This window comes from Malaclemys terrapin, chromosome 2 (genome assembly GCF_027887155.1).
Source record: "Malaclemys terrapin pileata isolate rMalTer1 chromosome 2, rMalTer1.hap1, whole genome shotgun sequence".
NCBI lineage: Eukaryota > Metazoa > Chordata > Testudines > Emydidae > Malaclemys > Malaclemys terrapin.
The window spans coordinates 127,747,873-127,772,464 of NC_071506.1; the positions used below are offsets into that span (position 1 = coordinate 127,747,873).

Genomic DNA, 24,592 nt, shown 5'->3' on the forward strand with positions numbered 1-24,592 from the left:
ATCCCAAGCTCTGCGCCAGCTTCTAGCCTGAAAAAATGACTGGAATGTCACATGGAAACTTATTGCTCATACTTTCCTTTGGGGGAAAAAAAAAAAAAAAGACGTTTCATCCCACATTAGTTAATATCAACATGTCACATGATCAAGAGGTTCTAGTCTCATGTAACCCCTAATACGGGTTAGGTGTGAGTACCTCTAAGTAGAGGCACCCCAGTCTAAGGGCACTTGAAATACACGACAAATATTTACAAAAATGGCAGAAGCCATTTTGGTGCCTTCATATAAAATACAAACAGAAGAAAAATGACGAACATTTTCTCAGACCATTCTTTCCATTCAAGTTACCTTAAGTCTGCACCCATTTGTCTACTAAATCTGGAGAAATTAATCTTTGTGGTCCACACTTCATTTTCAAGGTGGTCCTTGCAAGACCCCGGTGGTAAATAGCACGACTATGCATCTGTACAAAAGCAAGACTCCGCAAAGGGGGCAAACACACAGTTTAAAATATATTAGTTAATAAAAAGTGCTGCAAAGCTTCACATTGTTCAAGCTGTTTGGCCTCTATCATGTTGTCCATTCCATTTTGTGAGAATTCAATGTATACAAGGGACGGATACCAGATCTGGGGTGAATAACATGAATGGTGGGTGGCACTATTTTAGCACAGTGAACATGAATTAGTTTCCAACACATCTTTATCTGTCACTATCCTGTAGCCTTGGAATCAGTCTCAATGCCATTTTGAGGTTATGGGTGGGGGAGAAGACAGAGAAAAGGGGACGTAACAATAGTACTAAAGCCACTGGTAGCTTCTCCCTTGGATAATCAATCATATCTGTGCAATAAACTCAGACTTTGCCATTCCAGGCCCTTGGACCCCTTTCAACAATAATTCATTAGAAATACTTAGCATCTTTATGGCACTTTACATCTTCAGAGCTTTGCATAACCTTAACTATGGTCCCCCTGTAATTAATGTTCTCAGAAACAGGGCTCCCTCATGGCAGGAAGTCTGAGTGATGCCACTCAGGGCTTTATATTCACAATCACATCAAATGGTTACATATAGTCAAAACCGGATGTTTTATTAGCTAAACAGCAGGTCAGCTGAAAAAACAAAACAAAACCCACAACAGTATAAAAAGAGAAAATCTAGTGCAAATAAAGCCAAAGGGGAAAAAAAACAATCCAAATGTAGACTCCTACAGTTCAGTAATATAACTTTTGCTGTACCATTTACATGGATCCAATTCATATTCATTGTTTCAACATTTCCCAGTGTCTCCCATAGAACCATTGTTTGAACTGATTGACCTGAAGTGGGGGACTCCATTCAATATTTTAAATAGATTGGCAGGATATATAAAAGTATACATTTGTACTTAGTTGTTTTGACTAGAACTGAAATATAAAAGTAAAAGAATTCAGCATGGATTCCTGAAATCTGTCCCCCCAGGCATGTAACATTATTAAATCGTGCTCTAGCCAGCTGTATCCACGAAGACAAAAGGTGCAACTACATTCAGGCTGTATTACAGTCATGTTGACCTATTTGAATTCACCAGATAGTACTTTAAAAATTCTGGCCTCTCTCTCCAAAAGCAGTGCATCCTCAACACTACGAGAATCTGAAAATATGGGGCTTAAGCAATGCATGCAAGCGCTACTTTAATTTCATTCTGTGGTGAGTCAGTATGTACAGATTTTCAAGCTATCCTCCCTTCTTATTAGGCAAACCCTCATTTGTCTTGTAAATGTACATTGACGGAGCCAGGGATATGTGTCTGAAGTCCATTGTTTAGAAAGAGAATTCCCCTCCCCTCCCCCTGTCATAAAAATTGTAGCCCATGCTTCTAGTGGTCACTTTTGTTGGTATTACAGTAGCACACATTATGCACACACCTGATTCTGAACCATCAGGGTAAAGGGGGGATATGATTGACGTCTATAAAATCATGACTGGTGTGGAGAAAGTAAATAAGGAACTGTTGTTTACTCATAACACAAGGACTAGGGGTCACCCAATGAAATTAATAGGCAGCAGGTTTAAAGCAAACAAAAGGAAGTATTTCTTCACACAATGCACAGTCAACCTGTGGAACTCCTTACCAGAGGATGTTGTGAAGGCCAAGTCTATAACAGGGTTCAAAAAAGAACTAGATAAATTCATGGATGATAGGTCCATCAATGGCTATTAGCCAGGAGGGGCAGGGATGGTGTCCCTAGCCTCTGTTTGCTAGAAGCTGGGAATGGGTGACAGGGGATGGATCACTTGATGATTCCCTGTTCTGTTCATTCCCTCTGGGGCACCTGGCATTGGCCACTGTCTAAAGACAGGATACTGGGCTAGATGGACCTTTGGTCTGACCCAGTGGCAAAGGTTCCAAGTTAATCTTTGAGTCCTCACCTCCAATCCTAGCTCTCAGCGTAACAGCGATCAGAGCATAAACACCACAGCGACGGGTGCCCTACGAAAACCTGAGATTGACAGATACTGTTGTTCTACACAAGGGTTTTCAGTCTTATTTAACAGCTGTGCTCAAGTACAGTTTGAACGTGGTTTTGGCCAGGGCTGGAATGGATTTTGGCTGGCTGTGTGGGTTACAAAAAACCCTTTGGTACAGGTAGAAATGGAAGCAAGAACTTATTATTTCAGTTTAGTTATAACGTGATTTGGCTCCATCCATACTCATGGGCCAAACCATGATAAAGCCCCATTTGGCCAAAAACTGAGTTTGGACCAGGCTTACATATAGTTCTTAAAACAGTAAAATCCTGTGCAGGCCAGGACAAAACAAAGGGATTTTCTCCAGTGGAGTAATATTAAGCAGAGTTTGTAGGGCACATGGCATTGCTCCATACAGCCAATGACAACGGTCAGACAATAAAAAGAAGTAGAAATCTTTGCTATCTCAAGACCACTCCAAGAGATCCCAAACCTACAGCTGCTGCAGTATGATTGGAACATTTAAGACTGAGGTATCAACTTCAATTTATTAGAGATGGCAAGAGCATGCACATTTCTGGTTTAGGACATGAAATTCCATTTGGAGTCTTCAGCTGGGTTTACGCTAGCCTCTTTTCCCCTTAAAGATCTCTCACGCTTGCTAACAGGCAGCAGCTAGTATAGGCAGAGTTCTAGGTCCCCACCAGCTTTTAACCATCTCATCTAACCCTCTTCAGAGCAAGTCTACAGTCCGTGGTAAGAACGCTAGCATGGCTTCACTGGGGGCCATTATCTACAGCCGCTGCCTTCTGTTCACGAAGGTCAGTTTCTACGAGTGTAGGTAGCACTGAAACTACGAATAGCTGGAACTTGCAACCCATTCAGCAATGTCTTAATAATAAAGCAAGGGATGCTTTTAATTACTTACGATGGTGTGAACTTGCTTTAGCCTTGGATAAGGGTTTCTAGCTAGATGTGCTGCTTTTTAGATAAACAGCACCTCATCCTCTGTGCTTAATCAGGCAAAATTCCCAAGGAAGTCACTGGTGGTTTTGTCTGAGTAAGGGTGGGAGGGGAGAAGGCTTGGTGCAGAAGCAGCTGGACACACAAATGGAAAGACTGGATAGCTTTTCATTCTGGGTTAAACTCCCCTCTACACAGAGGGCTGGCAAAAGGCCTATGAACCACTGAAGCCCTGTAAATAGCGATGTAAGAGGTACACCTGCCTTGTACAGGCTTTACAAAGTCTTCAAAAAAATCACAGAACAACCTGAGCCGCTATTAAAAACCCCCACAGGAAATAAAGAGACAGGAAAGAGAGTTGTGTGGTGTCTAGCTGAGAGTGATTACTTACCCACTTCTTAGGTGAAAAAGATCAAACACTCTCTCTGCTGTAAATTGTTTTATACCCTTTGTGCATCAGCTTGTTTTGTTATGGGTTAATGCCACGTTTGCATTGCTTAAAAAAAAAAAAAAAAAAAAAAAAAAAGAGTTCTGCTTATTTACATGTAAAGGTCGAGAGTGCATGCTGGTTGGATGGCCAAATCATCCCAATTTCATTGTAAATATTCTGCTTTCACTACATATTATTTAATACTTCAAGATTCAGGCATTTTAATTAAATCTTTGTGCCCAAGTGTATGCAATGCAAGATTGGATACATACCTGAGAATATTCTTGCCACAGATATTCAGTTACACCTAGTCTGCAAAGAAGTGGTGTTATCCTTGACTCACATTTTAAAAAAATATAAATATACCAAGAAACATGTTTGTTATCATCAATGCATGAAGTGTTACATAGGTCTGAACAAGGAGCTTTTTCCAGAGTCTGACATCATGTAAAGGCCGTGGATAGAAAAGGAGTTATTACAAAGAAAATAGATTTGTTAATACATTGTTAGTTGGCCACTGTGAAGAGCTGGTCTCCTAGAAAACCAGTTTTAAAGTTGCAGTGTTCTTTCTTTTTATAAACACAGCAGATTTCCTAGTGTGACTCACTCATTCCTTTTTGGCCTGTATGGGGGAGTTAAGTACCCATCTCCTACTGAAAGTCAATGAGAACTGGGCACCTAACTGCCCTCTGTGCCTTTGACAATATCTTGTCCTACATTTCCTGCATGATTCCCAAGAATTCAGAACCACGGTATTTGCTAAAGGTAGTGCTGTTTTGTCAGGTTAGGCACCGGGGTCTGATGCTTCCCAACTTACACCCTGTGCGGTCGTCATGTATGCCTGCACAAAGTGAGCACAAAATGGGTTTAAGATCACCAAGTCACAGTGGTGTCCTCCTAATGAAACAAAGGGCTGCCTTGGCTACTGACAGTTCTCATTGCCTTCCTCCAGTGCTGCTTCAGTTCTCATGCTCACCACTGGCAGCCTGGTGGTACAGAAAGAAACTGGGCTGTTAAAGGTGGGCTTTCGGTGGAGGGTGGGGAGAGGGGAACTGTTAGAAATATGTGACCTCCACTTCCTTTTCTGGGAAAGCAACACTATCAAGGGAAGTGGTTCTACCTAAAGCTCATGTCACTGGTGAGAGTTGGCAAAAACAGGACAAATTCATCCCGGGTAATTAAATGGAGTTTCACCAGAGATTAATCTGGCCCAATGCACTTAGCACACATATCCACACTTGTACTGAGGAGACCAGCTCTTTCAGTCCAAAATCTGCTCTGTTTCAGCAGACAAAGTACATCACATTGCAATAGTTATTACACAAGTGGCACGCTATGCTGGCTCGGGCTAGCTGATACCACTGCATGTGTCTGGGGTAGAATCAAGGTACCTTTGCATTAAACTGCTATCAACAGAGTTCATCATTTAAAAAAATCACAACTGAAGGCGAAAAGAGCCTGGGTTTGGTTACACATCAGAGGTCCGGATGTTCTCATCATCCAGGTTAAACGCAAATGGCTTCTCTTTAATGTGCTGGGGTTCAGATCTGTGCCGTACACGCCTCTGCTGCATGGCTCCAGTATCACACTCTGTGAATGAGGGCACAAACACGGAGTCTCTCATATGCCCAGTCATCTCCTCTATCATGGGCTGCTTCCCTCCTGGCTGCGGCACTGGCGTCCAAGGCTGCCAGGATGGGGTGGAAGGGGTTTTGCAGAGTGCTTTCCTCTCGTCCCCGGGCTGTCTCATTCGGGGCAAGGAGGGGATCAAGGAGCTTGAAAGATTGGAGCACCCAGGCCTGCTCATAGAAGAAATGGATCTCGCAAAGGACATTTCCTGCAAAAAGACAGGCAGAGCAGAGGGGGAAAGGTGGGAGTTAGTTCCTGTAGAAATTGCTCTAAGCATCCTGGAGGACGATTCTAGAGATCAGAAATTTAGCACTGTATATGCTTCAGGCTTCAAGGCAAGGACAAGAGAATTAAGTGAACTATGCAAATCAGAGTTCAGTTAGCTTTTGCTGTTGCTGAATCTTTTGCCCAGGCTTCAGGGAGCATTGCTGATTTCATAGCCAAGCCGGACTGAATGATTCCTCCTAAGTTCTTGTTGTTGTTTTTTAAACTTTTTTTTGGATGAGTGGTAGACAAATCCAGAGACAGCAGGGTCTCATCCTGGAAACTGACTAATTCACTGAACATTTGCACAAGCCACTAAATAAATCACATCAGCTTAAAAATAATGGATCTTTAATTGATGCTAAATGTGAAGAGGAAAGGATATGACCTACCCTTGGGCGGCTTTTCAGGGCCTGCATCGCCTCTGTGATTGCTTTGATCCAGCTGTGCATATCCTCAGGGCTGTCTGCCTGCAAAACATACCAGCCAAAAATGAGATTTCTGCCTGCATTTTACAAGTCACTTAGAGCAGCAACAGTTCAACTACACTATTCAGGGGGTCTGGCCAGTGCATCTCTGATGTTAACAAGTACCACATATAGAGCATGTCACAAGCTTTCCTTAGGTCGTATATCTTATGACCTAATTCAGCCCAGATCTATTTTATAAATAAAAACCCTGCTCAATTTCTGTGCAATTGCTTCACATGTCATTAGGATTTCACCCCACTCGGAAAGTCAAGAAATGTACCAAAAAGGCTTGACTTTTGATTACATTTATGAGACAATCTTCAGGGGTGAGCAAATCATGCTTAGCCTGACTTCTAAGGTATCCAAACCCAACAGCTTAGGAAATCAGCACATATTGGGCCCTCAGGAGGCACTCAACACTCTGCAGGATCAGATCCATTAATAGCAGCTTGCTGCTGTAATTCTCCTACAGGGTGATTTTTGTCTGATGAGACACCACCATATGGCCAACCTCTTTAAAAAATAACAAAACAAAACAGGGCTATTCCCCCCCCCCCAAAAAAAACCACAAAATGTAAGTTACAAACCAACTCCACCAGGGGGCAAGAGCTATACAAAGAATGCGGTGAGCAGAGACATTTCAGTAAGCATGGCCTCCTCACCCGCCCCCACACCAACCTAGGGAAACAGTCTTTAAAAAACATGAGATCTCCCCCTCCCCCATCCGCCCAGGGGAGGAAGCGCAGTCCAGGCTGGGCAAAGCATTAGAAAATAGACTGTAGGGAACCGTCCTGCACCACCCCCTGAAGGAGGGATATGAGGAGACCAAACAGGCTTTTCTATCTCCGATTGTTGCGGTCCCATTGCAGTCCCGATCTGGGCCAGAGGACAAGCGGCACAGTGCTGTATTTTGCTGTCCTGCAGGAGACTGGCATTCAGGTCCCACGCTCCCATGTCAGCAGGGGTTTGGGGCTTTGCAGTTGTAGTTTATTCAGTCCCGGCATGGAGGAGGCACCTTATGTTGCTTTCGGGGAGCAGCTGGAGACCATGCTGGAGCCAAGACGCACCCACATATAAACGAAGGCTGAGCCTGTCAGCTGAAGCAGAAGCTGATCAAGTCCAGTGATTTTCCAGGCCAAACTGAATTCTGTGCTGCAGAGGGATAGCTCAGTGGTTTGAGCCTTGACTTGCTAAACCCAGGGTTGTGAGTTCAATCCTTGAAAGGGCCATTTAGGGATCTAGGGCAAAAATCTGTCTAGGGATTGGTCCTACTTTGAGCAGGGGGTTGGACTAGATGACCTCCTGAGGTCCCTTCCCACCCTGATAGTCTAGGATAATAAAATTCTATGATAATAAGAACCTCCCCCATGGCTCTGCACAGGCAGAGAACCTTTCGGGGGCCACCCCCAAGACCAGGCTCCTGATTACAGTGGTTCTCTCTCTGCCAGGTAAACTCCTTTCTCCCACATACACAAACCATAGCCAGGCTCCCACAGAACAAAATCCTGCAGAGCAGCCACAGGCAAGAGCGTTGCATGCTCAGACCTTCTGGGTTCTCTGGATTCTAGCCCAGTTATGAACAAGGTGGGATCTGGAAGGGCATTTTGGAGACTGACGTGCACACAGACGCCCGAGGTGGAAAAGGCGGGTGATGTGAATTGGAGAGGCTGAGCAATAGCTGGGCCCTGCAGAGCTCCTGCTTTGCAAAGGCTCATATTTGGATTCTGGAGCCTGCACTTTATGCTTCAAAAACGGAGATGATACAACTGCCTGGCATCTGGCTTTACAAGCTGAAGCAATAGCCAGTCCGCAGAGCAAAATCAGGCAGCTTGTTAGATGAGTCCATGATCTTGTCTATGGGAGGAAATTGATTGGCACAGCTATAGCTCCCAAGTGGAGACTATTCTGGAGCAACAGTGATTTTTATTCCAGAGTAATCAGTCTGCTTCCAAAGCACTTACTTCCAAAGCAGAGTAATAATTCTGGAATAAAAGTGACATTTATTCCAGAATACAGTATCCACACAGGGAGCCATTGCAGAATAGCTATTGCAAAACAGCTTATTTGCAATAGCTATGCAAGTCAATTTCCCAATGTAGACAAGGCCAGAGAGAGGGTTTGACGCTCTGTTCACCATGGCAGCCTGCTCTCCACAAGTAAGCGTTCCCTGCGGAAGGGTTCACGCCGGGAGGAAACACACCGAGGATAAAGATGTGCCCTTCTCCGACAAGCACTAGGGATGATTCCCCTCTTGACTTCCAGACCACTTCATAATCTCTACCACTGGTACTGCAGAGGGAGGCTGGCCAGTGAAAACAAGTCGGGGGTGGTGCTTTCCTACAAGGAGTTGGCTGCCTGTTTGCTTCTCACATGTAGCTAAACACATTCATGCATCAAGAAGGCAACACCAAGGGGTCTCCAGGGAGCCCCCAGGATATTTTCCTTTAAAGATGTCACTCGCTTGGCGTGGCAGAGCAAACACACAAACTTATCTGCTGCCCTAAACCCTGACATCACCACCCCACACTCTGCCTCAGCACCCCAGCCTTGGCCTATAGGGAGCATGAACCAATCGTTCCTGGGGTCAGAGGGGAAAGGAGTCGCTCCAGCCCTTGGTCTCTCTGCCAAGATGTCCCACGTGGGGGCTGAGTGGAGGTGGTGATTTTTGTGATGGAGCTGCCTGTCTGACCAGAAATGGGGCTGAGACACACCCTGACTCGCCTCACACAGAGGCCCCCCGCGCAGAGATTTCAGGGTGATGGACATTTAGCTCTGGGCTGTACGAGGCAAGGAGAAGCTGGTGGGCACCTCTAGGGTGATTCAGAAGCTCCACAGGACACCCAGCTCTGAATGGAGCAAAGACCACAGGGCGTCTATTGGCAGGGCCCTGAGCAGCTTCTCACATGAGTCGTTCCAGGCAGCAAGATTCCTTGGGGCATGGAGAGCTTCCCTCCGTCGCCTCTTCTCCCACTGCCCCGAGACCTCACCATGTAGCATCTTTCCCTCTGGGGACTCAGCTCTCGCCTCAGTGCCCCTCTTTCAGCCAGCCAGAGGGGGCACTAGATAGCAACATGGGGCACTTCCTCTCCCCACAGGCTGAGAGCAGCCCACTGACCCCTTACCAGCCCGGCAGCGAAGTGCTGAGCAGACACTGGGCTCCCGAACTGGCCAGGCGTAGCGTGGGATTTCCTGCCTCTTGCAGGGGCGAGTGATCTGGATTTTGTCCAAGAGGCAGCTGCAGCTGGCTCAGACCCGCCTGTCTTACACAGGCATTTGCAATGCTCAGGCCAGATACTGCTCAGTTTGAATTATTTTGTTTTGGGGAGCAGCTCAGCGAATAGACTAAATACACCCAAAGCCTCAGAGGCCTGAGTCAGGGGCAGGAGACAAGCTGGGGCAGAAGCTCTCAGAGGTGTACAGATGGGGGCTGCAGAACATGTGTCCCCAAGGGCTGCTGCATCTCTTGGAACTGTTGCAGTGAAAGAAGACAGCTGGCTGTAACTGCTTGGTGGGTGTGCAGTACTCACTGCTTTGCATGGTCTCTGGTGAAAAAACAACAACACCCATCTGACGTTGGAGGAGGAGGAGGAGGAGGAGGAGTGTGTGTGTGTGTGTGTGTGTGTGTGTGTGTGTGTGTGTGTGTGTGTGTGTGTGTGTGTGTGTGTGAGAGAGAGAGAGAGAATTAGTCTAAGGGTTTGGGGGAGTGAAGTATTGTCTTTAAACTGATGTTCATTTTGAAATTTCTCTGGCAGATTGACACAATGTGTAAATACTACCCAGTGTAGACACAGTACAGCTCCCTACCTGTCAGCCCTTTCTTTACTTTCACTCCCTGGAGACTCAGGAGATATTTATATAGCTCTGTGGCACCTTAGAGACTAACATATTTATTTGGGCATAAGCTTCCGTGGGCTAAAACCCACTTCATCCCACTTAGTCTCTAAGGTGCCACAAGGACTCCTCGTTCTTTTTGCTGATACAGACTAACACAGCTACCACTCTGAAACGTATATAGCTCTGTACGTACAGGGCCAGACTCTTCCTTGCCGTTTACTTCATGTGATCATTAATGCCATTGCAAAGCAGATGTAAAATGCTCCCAAATCGGGATGGTAGCACTCTGCACTGGTGTAAATGACTGTTCAAAAAACAACGTAATGGAGAATCGAGCTGACAGCCTCCCAAGCATTCATTTTGACTGGCGTGGAAAGAAAGAGTTAAGAGGGGCTAGAAGTAGAGGATAACCGGCTGCTATTCACTAATGTTTGCACAGTGTCCCGGAGAGGGAAAGGGAAATATTTGAGCATTATCATTGTGTTAGGATCAGTATTTGCCCTAAAAAGCAGGAAGCAGCCTGCACTGCTGCAAGCCAGCCTTCAGTTCACTTTCCATCCTCCACGTGGCACGTGGCACCAGGAGCTGGGAATGATCAACAACCCTGAGGAAGTGAAAGAGGGCTGGCCTGATGGACAGGACAAGGACAGTCATAGACTCATAGAATCTCAGGGTGGTAAGAGACCTCAGGAGGTCATCTAGTCCAACCCCCTGCACAAAGCAGGACCAATCCCCCACTAAATCATCCCAGCCAGGGATTTGTCAAGCCTGACCTTAAAAACCTCTACGGATGGAGATTCCAACATCTCCCTAGGTAACCCATTCCAGTGCTTCACCACCCTCCTAGTGAAAAAGTTTTTCAGTCATGACTTTCTCCATCTGGATTTTCATCTAAGTGTTGGTACTTCTGTGTCTAGATGTTTCTTCCTGCCCATACAAATAGCTGCAATTATAAATATACTGAATTGGAGAACTGAAACCACCAGGCAGTTTTCTTTTCTCCCTCCCCCCCAACTGGAGCCTCAAAGTTGAGCTGAGTTGTATACAAACTCACCTACTTGTGTTTTCTGGTTGAAAGCCCATCAGGGAGCATCCTGTTTAGATGAATGTGACTCAGAGCAACTGTCAAGAGCTAAATTTACTGCCTAAAACAGTAAACTCAAAGCAAAACATCGGTCCCCATTATGAGCTCATGGGCAGTACAGGTTATCTAACCATTTCAAAGTCCTCTTAAACTAGGAATGATTTTACCTGGATGTAGAATGTTCTGGAGCTCGTTATGATTTCAAATAGATTGTCCCGCATGAGAAGGTCACTAGAAACAAGAGAAAGAGAGAGAGGTTACCCTGAATTCATCATATGCAGGATAGACTATTTCTTCTTTATGCTCATATCGAGAAAACATTAACAGACTATTCAATGCAGACCTTGGATGTATTCAGTATTGATCTTAAGTTATATAGAATTGAGGTCTGTGTTTCTTATCATATACCTTGTTTACACACGCACACTGCATTCTGCAAGCCAAATGATTCTCAGTCACACTTTACACAAAAGTTCCATTTATAAATAGTTGATAAAGGATAATAAATGATTAATAGAGGTTTTAAATAAATGGGTAGTCAATTGTTAAAGTCCAGCAGGTCAAGGGACTGCTTATAACCATAGATTATAATCATCTACAACACCTTCTACTGATGTGCTTATAACACATACTATTCCTTTCTATTTGATTTATTAACTGTTTATTTAGCCTTTATAAGTGGATCCTTACTATAAAGTGTGACCTAATTCTGTCAGTCAAATGGTTTTTGCATAGGGTAAGAAGAGTTTGTTTCATTAAAGCTCTAGCTCATGTTTTCACTTGCACACCTTTAAATCAACTTGGATATGTTCAGCATCTCCACTGCTAATTTGGGTATGAATGCTGTTTTATTAAAGGCCTGGTCTTATTCATGGCTCTCCTAAGGCTCAGCGCAAGCACAAATATCACGAGCAGTAAATTACACTAAAGATGTTGTGCAGCCTGCCTATGAAATCACTGTCAATCAATTCTTCATCTGGTTTTCATCATATCTGATAACATGGGTCCATTCAAAACCAGTGCATCAAAACCCAGTAAACCAGGAACATGACTCAAAAGTGGTGCCCATCACAGGACCCTGGGGGGCAGGGATGCACAAGTGAGGGAGAAGAGAATGAAGAAAACCAAACCATGTTTGATAGGTCTGGGTGGAGAGGACACTCACCCAGTGAGTACCTGGACTGCATGTAACCCTAGCTGCCTTTGTCCCTGCCAGCAGCACAGAGGTCTTAGTTTCCTGAGTAGTTTCTTCAGTTCATTAAGGACACAAATACTGTTATTCAGTGCACTGTGCTTCCCTCTCACAATTTTAACTGTGGCAACATCTATACTGGTGAAGATCTAGGGTCGTGCCAGCATAAGATGGGGCAAGAATTAGCCAATTGGCTAATACATGTCAAACCCAAGCTTGGAGTTCACTCGCAAACAGTAACTGCATGTCTGCAGAGCCCCTCCTCATTGCCATACAGACTGTGATCCTCCATTTAGTAAAGTTCTGACTAGCCACCCACTTGCTGTCCTCAGGTACACATCTAATTCAGTGCGCCAAGGGCGGAGGGGAAGGGATGAATTCTGGCCAGCAGCTAACTCCCCCCGGATGTATATGGGAAGCTGCAGCCCCACTCCAGATCCCCACAAGGGCACCCCACCTTTCTTCCCTGAACATAACAGCAGTTTATTCCACCGTTGCAGTCTGGGTGGGTGGATGCTCTGCTTGGGAGGGGGTCTCTCTGCACTCTGTTTAACAGGGGTTAAGCGTTCTTGCTCAGGCTGTCCACCTGCAATTGGCTGTGGAATGCATTCCCTTGCCAGCTCCTTCTGGGGACTCCGAGCGGCTCTACTCTCCGTAAATTCACTCCTTCTGAAAAAGGGAGTCTCAGCATCCAAGTAAATATATGGGATTGCTCAGATCAAAGATGCTAATTGAAATGGGATGTCTAGATGCAGCGTAACTTGGCCAGGACAGGGAGCTGGGTTCCAACTCCAGACGGATAACAGGAAAACAAAATAAAGGGAAAATTAAAGGTGCTACATACTGGAAAGATGCCCTCAATGAAAGGCATGGGTCCCAGCCACAAACCAACTCTGAAAAACTGCCTGAGATCAGCATCAAACCTGTGACACAGGGGAGGCTGTGAAATGTGACCACTGGGGAATTCCAGTGAGACACAGCGTAACTCAAACGAGGAAGGATGACTCTGAGTGGCACCAGAGAACACATGATCTGAGGAGAAGCAGGTAGTGACAGCCCTGGCTGGGAACTCAGCTGTGGCAACTTAAACTACAATCTGCCCTTTGCATCCTTTACGTGCCCCTCTTCATCACATCCCTTTTCCAGGTGGGGGACTGAGGCATGTAGAGGTGAGGTGATTTCTTGACGCTCACACAGAGAGTCAGTACCAGGGCTGGGATTAGGACCTACCAGTCCTCACTCATGCCCTAGTACTGTCCCCCCAAAGGAGCCCTACGGGCCACTGTGGATTGGTCAGACTCTCTCATTGTTCCTTAACGTTCCGTAATTCTCCCCTTCTTTCCTTGCATACTTGCTCCAGTCAGAGGGTTCCCATGTCACCCTCCCCCTTCTCCTAACACTGGGTCTCTTCCTCACTGCAGTATCTGAGCACATACCCTCATAGCCACTTTATGCAGCAGGGCACTGCTTGCACCTCCACTTACAGATGGGAAACTGAGGCACAGAGGGATTACATGACTTGCCCAAAATCACTCAGGAAGCCTGTGGCAGAGCCAGAAAATGGACCCTGGTGTCCCGAGTGCCCATACAGGGCTCTAGCCACTAGCCCATCCTGCCGATCCATCCACTGCTGGGTTGTAACACAGCACTGTGGGCATGTCTACACAGCCTGCAGCAGTCAGTCTCAGACCTGGGTCGACAGACTCAGGCTTGCACCACAAACAGCCTTGTAGACATGGCAGATCGGGCTGGAGCTCGGGCTCTGTCCCGCGATGTCTACACAGCTACTGTTAGCGCCGTGGCTGCTGGCCCTGGCTCTGAGGCTCGATGCCATGGACAGCCGCTCGCTGTGCGGACGTACCCTGTTTAGCGGCAGTGCTACAGGGCAGGTTCGCACAGGAAGCAAAGAACCATCCACAAAACCACAGGGGTGTCGTTGGCCAGGCAGGATGCAGCCACCCCACTGGAACTTGGCTGGGACACCCGGGCTAGCTCCTCGGAGGATAAAGTCTTTCTTAGCCACTGCCACCTCACGTCTAACGGGACCGAATCCAACAGAAGTGCAGGAAAAGGCATTACCCAGATTTGACTAGACATTCGTGGGTCTTGAGGACGTCCTTCAGGAGGATCGAACGCAAGGGCTCCTTGTCCTGGGGAAACAAGACAAAACAGAGTCAGTGGTTCTGTATCAACCTAGTGGGCTGCTCTGGTGGCACTGGGAGCCCACTCTAGCGCCCAGGAACTTTGAATTGTGAGACCCAAGAGCAACCTTCAGCAAAGCCTCCATGGATGGAGTCCTGGGGTGACAGGTTCCTAGGCCCCTGGCTGGAATAAGGAGAGATGTCACTGGGCGGGACCATTCCCAAATGGCAGCTCCATGCAGCATCTCTCACTTCCGCCCTCCAATCCCTAACTCAGAAGCAGCACCCAGTGAACAGTGACTGACAAGGGGAAGGCAGATGAGCATGGCAAGGTTTTGCGGGGTTTTTTTTAATCTATTGAATCATATTCAATTCGCCCACTTTCCATTCTTCGCTCTGCACCTTCCTCTCCTGTCTGTCTCCAGTCTTGGGAAGTCAAATTGGCATCTCACGGGCATGAGGGGGGCACGGCCGCAAGCAACCCCCGTCACATAATCCCACCTGTAAACTTATCAAGCTCCGTTTTAAAACTAGACTGATTACTTGCCCTCAGTGCTATTGGGAGGCTGTTCCAGAGCCTCACGCCCCTCGCTGATGGTTAGAAGCCTTCTTCTAATTTGTCCTCTAAATGCATCATGGCCAATTACAGTTGTGATGGTGCATGCCAGCACGTGTGCTGTGGTGGGTATGTTGGGGGGTATGCATATATTGGGAGGTGAGCATGCAGGCGTGTGCGTGAGGTTTCTTGCTTGCAGAAACAGGACTCAGAACTCCATAGTGGTTCAGGCAGTGGAACAGCCTCTGTGACAGCACAGCTTTGAGCTGCATTTGTGCCAAAGTCACAGCTCTCCTGCCTGTCCACTGCACCTCTGCAGTACGTGGGATTTGTTCTCAGCTTTAGCCCCAAACGTGGGGTTTTCTCCCACATATTTTCTGTGTTCAAAATTTTGATTGATTTTAACAGAAGCCAAAAACGCAGCCTTGCAAATGCCAAGCACAATACACCCATGAGGGAAGGGACAAGGTCACCCAGAGAACAGTGAGCCAGAGGGGGCTCCTTACCTGCTCGCACTTGAAATAACTGATGGTAAAGTCGTCAAGAGCAAAGTACCGGCGTTTCCAGCTCTTCCTCTGAAAAACAGAGAGAACAGTCCCTAATGCTGCCAGGGTTGAGTTCCAGCCTCTCCAGCCCCTCAGAAAAAACAAATGGATCCTGAGAACCTAGGGGTCACATCTTCCAAAGAAGGGGCATTGGTGAAAGTCCTGAGCCTGCTCCACTGGGGAACAGAAAGCTCAGAGCTAGCAGCTCATAACTGAGGGTGCTGAACCACCTACCACTGCTCTGACACCAGGACCTATTCTGCACCAACACTGCCCCACTCCCTCCTCCTACACAGAGCAACTGTTCAAGCCAACATGATCCATGGACCTCGAGAAGTGAAAAGCTCCCCTTTCGGGCGCAGCGGTGTGGGGGAAGCAAGAGGAGGCTCAGAAGCAATAAAATCAAGCCGCCTTCAAGCCCCCCGGCAGTGCTCTGCTCCATGAAGGACTCAGTGCAACTCTGCAACAGGCACTCACCACATTCCCCTGCTTCACGCAGTAGCCGCTCTTGAGGACAGGTGGCCCTGTGGACGGCTTGGAGGCAGAGGTGGGTATGTAGCTCTGGGAGCGTCTCAGAAGAGGGTGAGTGGCCACGTCACCGCCGTCTGCTCCTTCCCCTCCATTCTGAAACAAAAGGAGAACAATTGGAAACCTGCAAACAGCCTGGGGATGGGAGAGCGGACAGCACGTGCATGGTTGAGCCTGGCGGAACAGCCGAAGGAATTTAGTAGCCCAACCTCTAATCTGCTCCTGCCCCTTGCCACGAACATATGATATTTTATTAGCCCAGCCGAACAACACACCTGCCCCATGCAAGCACGAGAGCAACGTTTGCACGTGGCTGGATTTTCAGAGGTGCTGAGCAATTGCAGTGCAAGTGAAAAAACAAAGGCACAACCTCAGCAAACCTGGGCCTCAGCGCGTGGGGACGCCGCACCTTGGAAAGTCAGACAACGCTACACCAAGGAGCTGGACTTCGTGCCACAGAACATGCGGATTCAAACATTAGCATGACACACTAATATGACGCGCACTTTAAATGGACGAACTAGCTAACTGACAGATCTCAAAACATAGTTGTCAATTAATCAGCTTCGAATGGGGGCATTTCTAGTGGGGCTCTGCAGGGGCCAGTACTAGGCCCAAAGCTATTTCACCTTTTTACTAGTGATCTGAAAGTAAAAAAAGTCACTGCTAATAAAATCTGTGGATGACACAAAGATTGAACATAAGAACGGCCATACTGGATCAGACCAATGGTCCACCTAGCCCAGTAGCCTGTCTTCCAACAGTGGCCAATGCCAGGTGCCCCAGAGAGAATGAACAGAACAGAGAATCATCAAGTGATCCATCCCCAGCCACCCATTCCCAGCTTCTGGCTGCCAGAATCTAGGGATATCCAGCGCAGTGGGTTGTATCCTTGACCATCTTGGCGAATAGCCCTTGATGGACCTATCCTCCATGAACTTATCTAATTCTTTTTTTAATCCTGCTATAATTTTGGCAACATCCCCTAGCAATGAGTTCCAGAGGTTAACTGTGTGTTTTGTGGGAAAAGTACTGCCTTTTGTTTGTTTTAAAGCTGACATCTATTAATTTCATTGGGTGACCTCTTATTCTTGTGTTATGTGGAGGGGTAAATAACACTTCCTTATTCATTTTCTCCACCTCATTCATGATTTTATAGACCTCTATCATACCCACCCTTAATCATCCCTTTTCTAAGCTGAACAGTCCCAGTCTTTTAAATCTCTCCTCATATGGAAGCCGTTCCACACCCCTAATCATTTTTGTTGCTCTTCTCTGTATCTTTTCCAATTCTAATATATTTTTTTTGAAACAGGGCGACCAGAACTGCACACATTATTCCAGGTGTGGGCGTACCCATGATTTATATAGTGGCATTACGATATTAACTGTCTTATTATCTACCCCTTTCCTAATGGTTCTTAACATTCTGTTCGCTGTTTTGACTGCCGCTGCACATTGAGTGGATGTTTTCAGAGAACTAGCCACAGTGACTCCAAGATCTCTTTCTTGAGTGCTAAGGAGTAGGAGCAGGAAGCTGATTTGACCTCTGCATACAGTGTTGGTGAGACCAGTACTGCAGAGAAAGGCAAAACAAGAACCAATGGCCGGAAGCTGGAGTGAGACAAATTCAAATTAGAAATCAGGCACACATTGTTAAGTGAGGGACAAACCACTGAGAGAAGTGGTGCATTCTCCACCTCTCCATGTCTTGCAGAAGAGCATCCAGGCCATGTTTGCTTTAGCCAAACACGTTATCGGGCTCAGTACAGGGATAACCGGATGAAATTCTATGACCTGTGTTATACAGGAGAGTCATCCTAGATGATCTAATGGTCCTTCCTGGCCTTAAATTCTGAATCTGTGAAACCCCATACAATGCAGCCAGCACTGTGCATGGGGATGTGAAGTGGTTTATTTGTGCCCTGCAATGTCACTCAGAGCAGGGGCTGCCCAGAGATGCTGCAGTCTGCACATTGCAAGGTCATTGGCGCAATATGGGACACCCATCCTGCTGCACCAAACCAAATCTCTCTCACACAGAGCTCAGTCTCAGCAGGCCAGTCTCTGTCAGGCCCCAGCTCATCTCTGGGTGCAAACTTGCAGCACCCTGGGCCTCTCCCAGCCACCAGAAAGTAACACTATGGGGATTCAGAGGACTGGAATTTGCTGTCCTGCACTGGATGTTGTTCCTTTCCTAAAGAGCCCTCCTCAGCCCCTGGCACACAGGGACCACAGGCCCATTCCAACCCCAGCTCCTATCTGGACCAGCCACCGGCCCAGGCACCGGGTGCGTTGGGATCACAAAGCTGCACATACACACGCTCGTCCTGCAGCACCCCAGCTCGCTCCGTCCCTGCAAGTTGACAGCAGGTTACCTGCTCACCAGACCCACGGGAATCACGCTGCCAGACAGCTCACAGAAGCAGACCTGAAGGGGCCTGAAGCAGAGCGCGCACGTCCTGTTGCAGCTGCCAGGCTGGGAATCTGACACGGTCGTGGGCCCCACTCAGAAGAGACTGATGGGGCAGGTCAGCCCAGCCCACGTGGGCTCTTGCTGGTCCTCAGAGCAGTGTCAGGACACCCAGTCAGACCGGCTGTAGCGTTTTTGTGCTCTGTGGTTTGCCTGCAGCACGTCGTCGTTCACACAACAGCAACACCAGGGCAATCGCACAGCGGGAGGGGAGGGAGCCCAGCTCCAGCAGCCTCCAGATCCCCCCTTCACCCTGCTTGTCCGGGTGGAAGGGGGGGGGGGGCGCGCTAGGTACTTCCTGAGACTCAAAAGGGAGGGAAACACGGTAGAAGTCAGCAGGCAGACACGTGTCCACTGCTTGCTGCTGCTGAGCCATTGCTACTCTGCCCTCATTCTAGAACCCCCAAGAAACAGGCCCCCAGCCCAGCCCCTCCCGCCTCCTTTATAAGGCAGAACTTGGGGGGCGAGACGGGGGGAGATAAAATGTAACCACTGTGCACATCTCTCTCTCCGCCCCTCCTTTCAGCACAAGTTTGAGGTTAATGAATTGTTCGAGCAGAGGCTCCTGGCTCGTACCCGTTGGCTTGCAGGGCTCGAGCTGTCCTTATATGGCATTCACGCTGGTGAAGAGGCCTATTGCGGTTAACCAGACAACATGCCCCAATCTCTCACCCTCAGCTGTGCACTTTCCCCTCCCTCCACGACAGGACTTTGATTTTTCCAGGACCAAAATGAATCAATCAAAACAAAGCAACTTGGGCCCAAGCCAGCCCTTCACTCCCTTCCGTGCCCCTCTGCGCCAGGCAGGGCGCTCTGCAGCCCACTTGGCTGCTGGGTGGGAGAGACGCGTTCGCAGCAGGTGGGAACCAGCCACTCCCCTGCCACCTGGATTTGCACAGGCCCTTTGCCATTTGTTGCAGCACTTGATGTTTGGAGAAGGACGGAGGAGAGTTGAGGGATTAGTCTCCCAGAGAGAAGGAGGGAAGGTTCATCGTTAGTGAAGACATTTCCCCAGAGGTTAGGCTGTAAAGAGCAATCCTACACTGACTCCCAGAGAAATGTGCTAGACAGGAGCAAGGCTTTTCCATCCCTCCGATCAATGAGGCCAGGACTCTCCTTTCATCCTGCCTGGAGTCACAAAGCTGCACCTGAGGCAGCATATTCCTTCCTGAGGCAAGGCAGAGAGGCCATGAATGCAGGTTCAGGAGGCTGCCGCAGGCGAAGCCTGGCTGGGAGGAAAGGCCATTTCACCAAGGGCAGCATCGGAATTCCAGAAAATAACTCAGCAGCTGGCATCCTTCCCTCAACACCCTCTGCAGTGCGAAAGCGACTGTAAAGCAAACACGGGCTGTGGATGGAGCTTTCGGCTTTTTTGGAGAACAAACTAACCCAAAAGCAAACCCCCAGCCCCTCACATGGGAGAACAGACCAGCATTCACTTGCTACATAAATCACATGGCAGGGTGCCCACTTAACTGCTGCTTATTTGTTTTTAATAGACAATAAGCTTGGCTCCCAAGTGACAAAAGGCCAGAATACACAGCACCATTGTGTGCCCAGCTGCTGCTGCCCTGCTCACTCAGGCTCCTGGCTCCCTCTGCACTCCACAACGCAGCTTAGTGTCAGGGCCAGGCAGAGGGGAAACCACTGGCTAGCAGCCACCGGGCCCCAGTGAGGAGCCAGGAAAAACACAGAGTCAGAAAGAAGGCTCGGTTCCCCCACCCTGATGCACACGGCTGGGGCCAGCCGGAGCCTTGCAGAGAAACCCGCAGAAACAAACAAGAACTTCCCAAAACAGGGATGAAAAATTAGGCTTGGGCAAGGAAGTGAAGCAGAGTTAGAAACCCAGGCAGGACGTAAACGTTGTTGCAGCTGGGCCTGGAAACCTCCCCTTGGATTCTCAGCCTGGATTGCAGCCAAACAGAAATAGCGTGGGGAGGCTCTGGGCTTCCTGCCAAGGACTCGGTGCCCAAGGAGCACAGCACAAGGTGCCAGGCCTGGGGCTTCATCTGCACCCCCTCCAAACATTCCCAGGGAGTGGGAGTCAAAGGGAGCTGCCACCCTCAGGGAGGCGAATGCCACAGTGTCTAGGGAAAGGGAAAGGCTTGTTCTCAGTTTAAGCACAGAGCAGCCAGTCGCACCAAACTAGCACGGGGGTTTTGCACGGAAAGTGGTACCAGACATGATGAGCGAGGGTGGGGCCAGTTTCGTTTCTGTGCCTGTTTCCTGGTGCCCTGGTGGAGCAGAGGAAACACCCAGGCTAATACTCCACGTTCCAGAGGAAATCCATCATAACCTTCTGCAGTTTTCTAGGGCCTTCCATCCCCAGGTCTCAAAGCACTTACCAAATGGGACTGCCTCCCAGTGCGTGCCCCTGCAGCGAGTATCAGCACCCAGGCTGCTCAATAGCATTATCCCCATTTTACAGGCTGGGAAACTGACACAGAGATAGGAAGTGACACAACCAAGGTCACAGCACCGAAGATGAATGGTGCAGCCAGGAACATCACCCATGTCTTTTGAGTACCGGTGGCTGGTGCTCTAACCAGCAGGCCAGGCCTCATCCCTGCAGCAGTCTTAAAGACACGGTAGGAAGGATGAAAATGGTCCTTCAAACTGAACACTCTCCTACCTTCCCAGAAATGGTGAAATGTGTCTCCCTATAGAACTGCTCCACTCAGGTAGCGAGCCCCACACACAACCAGGGACTGGGATAGGAGGAACTGCTTCAAAATGGGAAGTGAAACACCCCCTGGAAACCATATAGAATCATAGAATTTAAGGCTAGAAGGGACCAGTAGATCATCTGGTCTGACCTCCTGCAGAACACAGGCCAGAGACCCTCACCCAGGGACTCCTACTTTGAGCCAGAGCATCTCTCTTAGAGAACCAAGCAACTTGGACTTAAAGGGATAGAGAATCCACCGCATTCTGAGTGAGCTGCCCCCATGGTCATTTACCCGCCCTGTTAAAAATGTGCACCTTATTTCTGGTCTGAATTTGCTAGTTTCAGTTTCCAGCCACTGGACCTTTTCCTGCCTTTGTCTGCTAAATTAAAGATCCCTTCGCGATCACAAATCTTCTCTCCTTGTAGGTACTAGACCACAATCAAATCACATCTTAACCTTCTCTCTGATCAGCTAAATAGTTTGAGCTCCAATTCACACAGGATGGAGCTGTACAATTGTTTCGCTCTGCTACTTCCTGCCAGCAGTCTCCCTTAGACATGTACATGGATAATGAGCAGGGCTGCCCGGGGAGGGGGGGGGGCAAGTGGGGCAGTTTGCCCCGGGCCCCACAGGGGCCCCCACGAGAATGTCGGAGGCTCCCCCCACCTCCGCCTTCCCCCATCCCCCGGTGCCTCAGCATGCCGCATCCAGGAGCGGCCCTGGACAGTGCTGCAGTGGCTTGGCTCGGGAGGTGCCTGAGGTCCTCCCGCTCGGAACCGCGTGGTAAGGGGGCGGGGCTGCGAGCTCCGGTGGGCCGAGCGGCAGGAGCTCCTGGACGTGGCTCGCTGAGGCTCTGGGAGAGGGAGTAAGCGGCATGGTAAGCCCCTCTGAGCCGGGCACCCCCTGACCCCCAATGCCGAGCCCAGCCCTCTGAGACGGGCACCCCCCGACCCCATCCCCCGCCGCCCTGACCCCCAGCTCCGAGCCCAGCCCCTCTGAACCGGATACCTGCCCGACCCCATCCCCCCACAGCCCTGACCCCTAGCTCTGAACCGGACAATCCCCCAACCCCATCCCCCCCCCCCCCCCAGCCCTGTTCCCCAGCTCCAAGCCCAGCCCCTCTAAGCCGGGCACCCTCCCGACCCCCAGCTCCGAACCCAGCCCCTCTGAGCCGGGCACCCCATCCCCCCACAGCCCTGACCCCCAGCTCCAAGCCCAGCCCCTCTGAGCCGGACACCCCCCGACCCCATCCCCCGCCCCCAGCCCTGACCCCCAGCTCCGACCCCCAGCTCCGAGCTCCTCTGAACCGGACACTCCCCCAACCCCATTCCCCCCCACTCCAGCCCTGACCCCCAGCTCCGAGCCCAGCCCCTCTGAGCCGGGCACCCCCCAACCCCATCCCCCACCACCCTGACCCCCAGCTCCAAGCCCAGCCCCTCTGAACCAGACACTCCCCCAACCCCTTCCCCCTCGCCCCAGCCCTGACCCCCAGCTCCGAGCCCAGCCCCTCTGAGCCGGGCACCCCCCGACCCCATCCCCCACTACCCTGACCCCCAGCTCCAAGCCCAGCCCCTCTGAACCGGACACTCCCCCAACCCCATTCCCCCCCCCCAGTCCTGACGCCCAGCTCCAAGCCCAACCCCTCTGAGCCGGGCACCCCCTGACTCAGAGCCCAGCTCCCAACCCAGCCCTGGGCAACAGTAGCGCCAGCGCCACCCCCAGGCAGCGACAGCCCAATGACACCAACCATCACCATTCCCCAGTGACAGCCCATTATGTAACTGCAAATGCATACATACCATTAAAGCATTTAATGTTTTTAAATAATGTATTTCGTGTATTTTCAAATTATTAAAAATTAATTTTTGAATGTATTTCACTGGTTATTTTTTACGTTTCCAAATACATGTTACTATAGTATTGCAACTTTTTTTATGGAAGGGCCCCCCAAAATTGCTTTACCCCAGGACCCCTGAATCCTCTGTGCGGCCCTGATAATGAGAACATACACATTGAGTTAGGATTAAAAAGATGGCTATTAAACCCCGCTTCAGGGAACGACCCAACCTCTCAGTGACAGGGGTCAGGACGAAACTCCTCCCACAAGGAGATTATCCCATGATCACCCCGTCAGGTCTCTTGCACCTCCTGCTGAAGGAGCTGGTGCTGGCCACTATCAGAGACAGGCTACTGGTCTAGATGAATCATGGGTCTGATCCAACCCTGGCAATGCCTATGCTCCAGTCAGGCCCAATTCTGCACATGTGCACATCTGTATGGCCAGAGAAGAGTTAAAAACGCCTGCCAAGGAGAACACTGCAGTGACCTAATTCTCCATTCTATTTTTAGGCCTGTGACTGATAAGAGCTGAAATTAGGCTGTCAAAACACCAAAAGGTGGAAGTTGCCGATGGTCATGCACATGCCCCTCCTGTGCGTCCAGGGAAAGGGAGACTCGGACTACTGGAGAAAGGGAGGTCTCCACCTCCTCCTGTGGCATCTCCCAGCTGCTGTTCCGGGGAGCAGCCACTGGGGCTAGTGGAACTGGCTCAGACCTTCCGTGGGCCGTGGGGAATTGAGACAGAGATCAGGCACAGCTAAGGGGCATGAAACCTGAGGCAATTTGCAGCTTTGCATGTGGCTCCATAAACCCCTTTTGGCTCACTGCACTTTGGAGCCAGAGAGAAGTGCTGTGTGCAGCTATTTATAAACCCTGAGAGGTTTCACAGGCACAGACCTGGTTTCCTGAACTGAAAGTGCAAATCAATTCCACCAATAGGAGAAGTGTGTAATCAGACTGTCTTACTTCAGAGAAGGTCAGACAGCCTCCTGCCTCTCACCCAGACTGCTCAGAGCCTAAACCTCAGAGGTAGGTTCCAGACAGATTCCCCAGGCAGCAGATGTCACATAATGGGGTAAACCAAAGCAACTGCATTCAAGGTCCTCCCCCAACAATCACACTGAAGTTCTGTCACTGGAAATGCCTCTGATTTAGCACCAAGTTCTGCCTCATTGTTGAAATTCTGAGTGAAAAAGTTACTGGCTTGCACCAGAGCATGCAGCTCCCCAGACACACGTGTGCGAGAGAGATGGCAAGCAGACCAAAGGGGTGTGATTTAGGCCCATGCAGCCCAAAGTCCCCAGTTGGGTACTGTCTGAAGCACCTGCCATTTAAGCTCAGTGTGAAGAACTGCTGATCTCGGCTGTGTTACTGAGGCTGCTTAGACACGTTGCCAATAAGGGACTTTCTGGTCACACCTTTCAGCTAAACCCATCTCCCTGAGGCGTTTCTGGAACAATGGTCACCATAGTATCTAGGTGTTGAGACATCAGCCCTGCCACCAATTTCCTGTGTCACAATCCTCT

General features: G+C 49.2%; 1 protein-coding gene across 2 annotated transcripts in view; it reads right to left on the reverse strand.

Annotated features, from left to right (window-relative positions):
* Positions 1–1,067: 1,067 nt before the first annotated feature.
* PLEKHA2 (pleckstrin homology domain containing A2) overlaps positions 1,068–24,592 on the reverse strand; it is a 53,160-nt gene continuing 29,635 nt past the window's right edge. For both annotated transcript variants that reach the window (XM_054017294.1, XM_054017293.1), the window contains 6 exons: positions 16,035–16,181; positions 15,519–15,587; positions 14,395–14,465; positions 11,291–11,354; positions 6,128–6,205; positions 1,068–5,679 (listed from right to left, as the gene is read on the reverse strand). In XM_054017294.1, the coding sequence (XP_053873269.1) occupies positions 5,311–5,679; positions 6,128–6,205; positions 11,291–11,354; positions 14,395–14,465; positions 15,519–15,587; positions 16,035–16,181 (798 nt within the window). In that variant the 3' untranslated portion in view covers positions 1,068–5,310. The remainder of the gene's footprint in view (positions 5,680–6,127; positions 6,206–11,290; positions 11,355–14,394; positions 14,466–15,518; positions 15,588–16,034; positions 16,182–24,592) is intronic.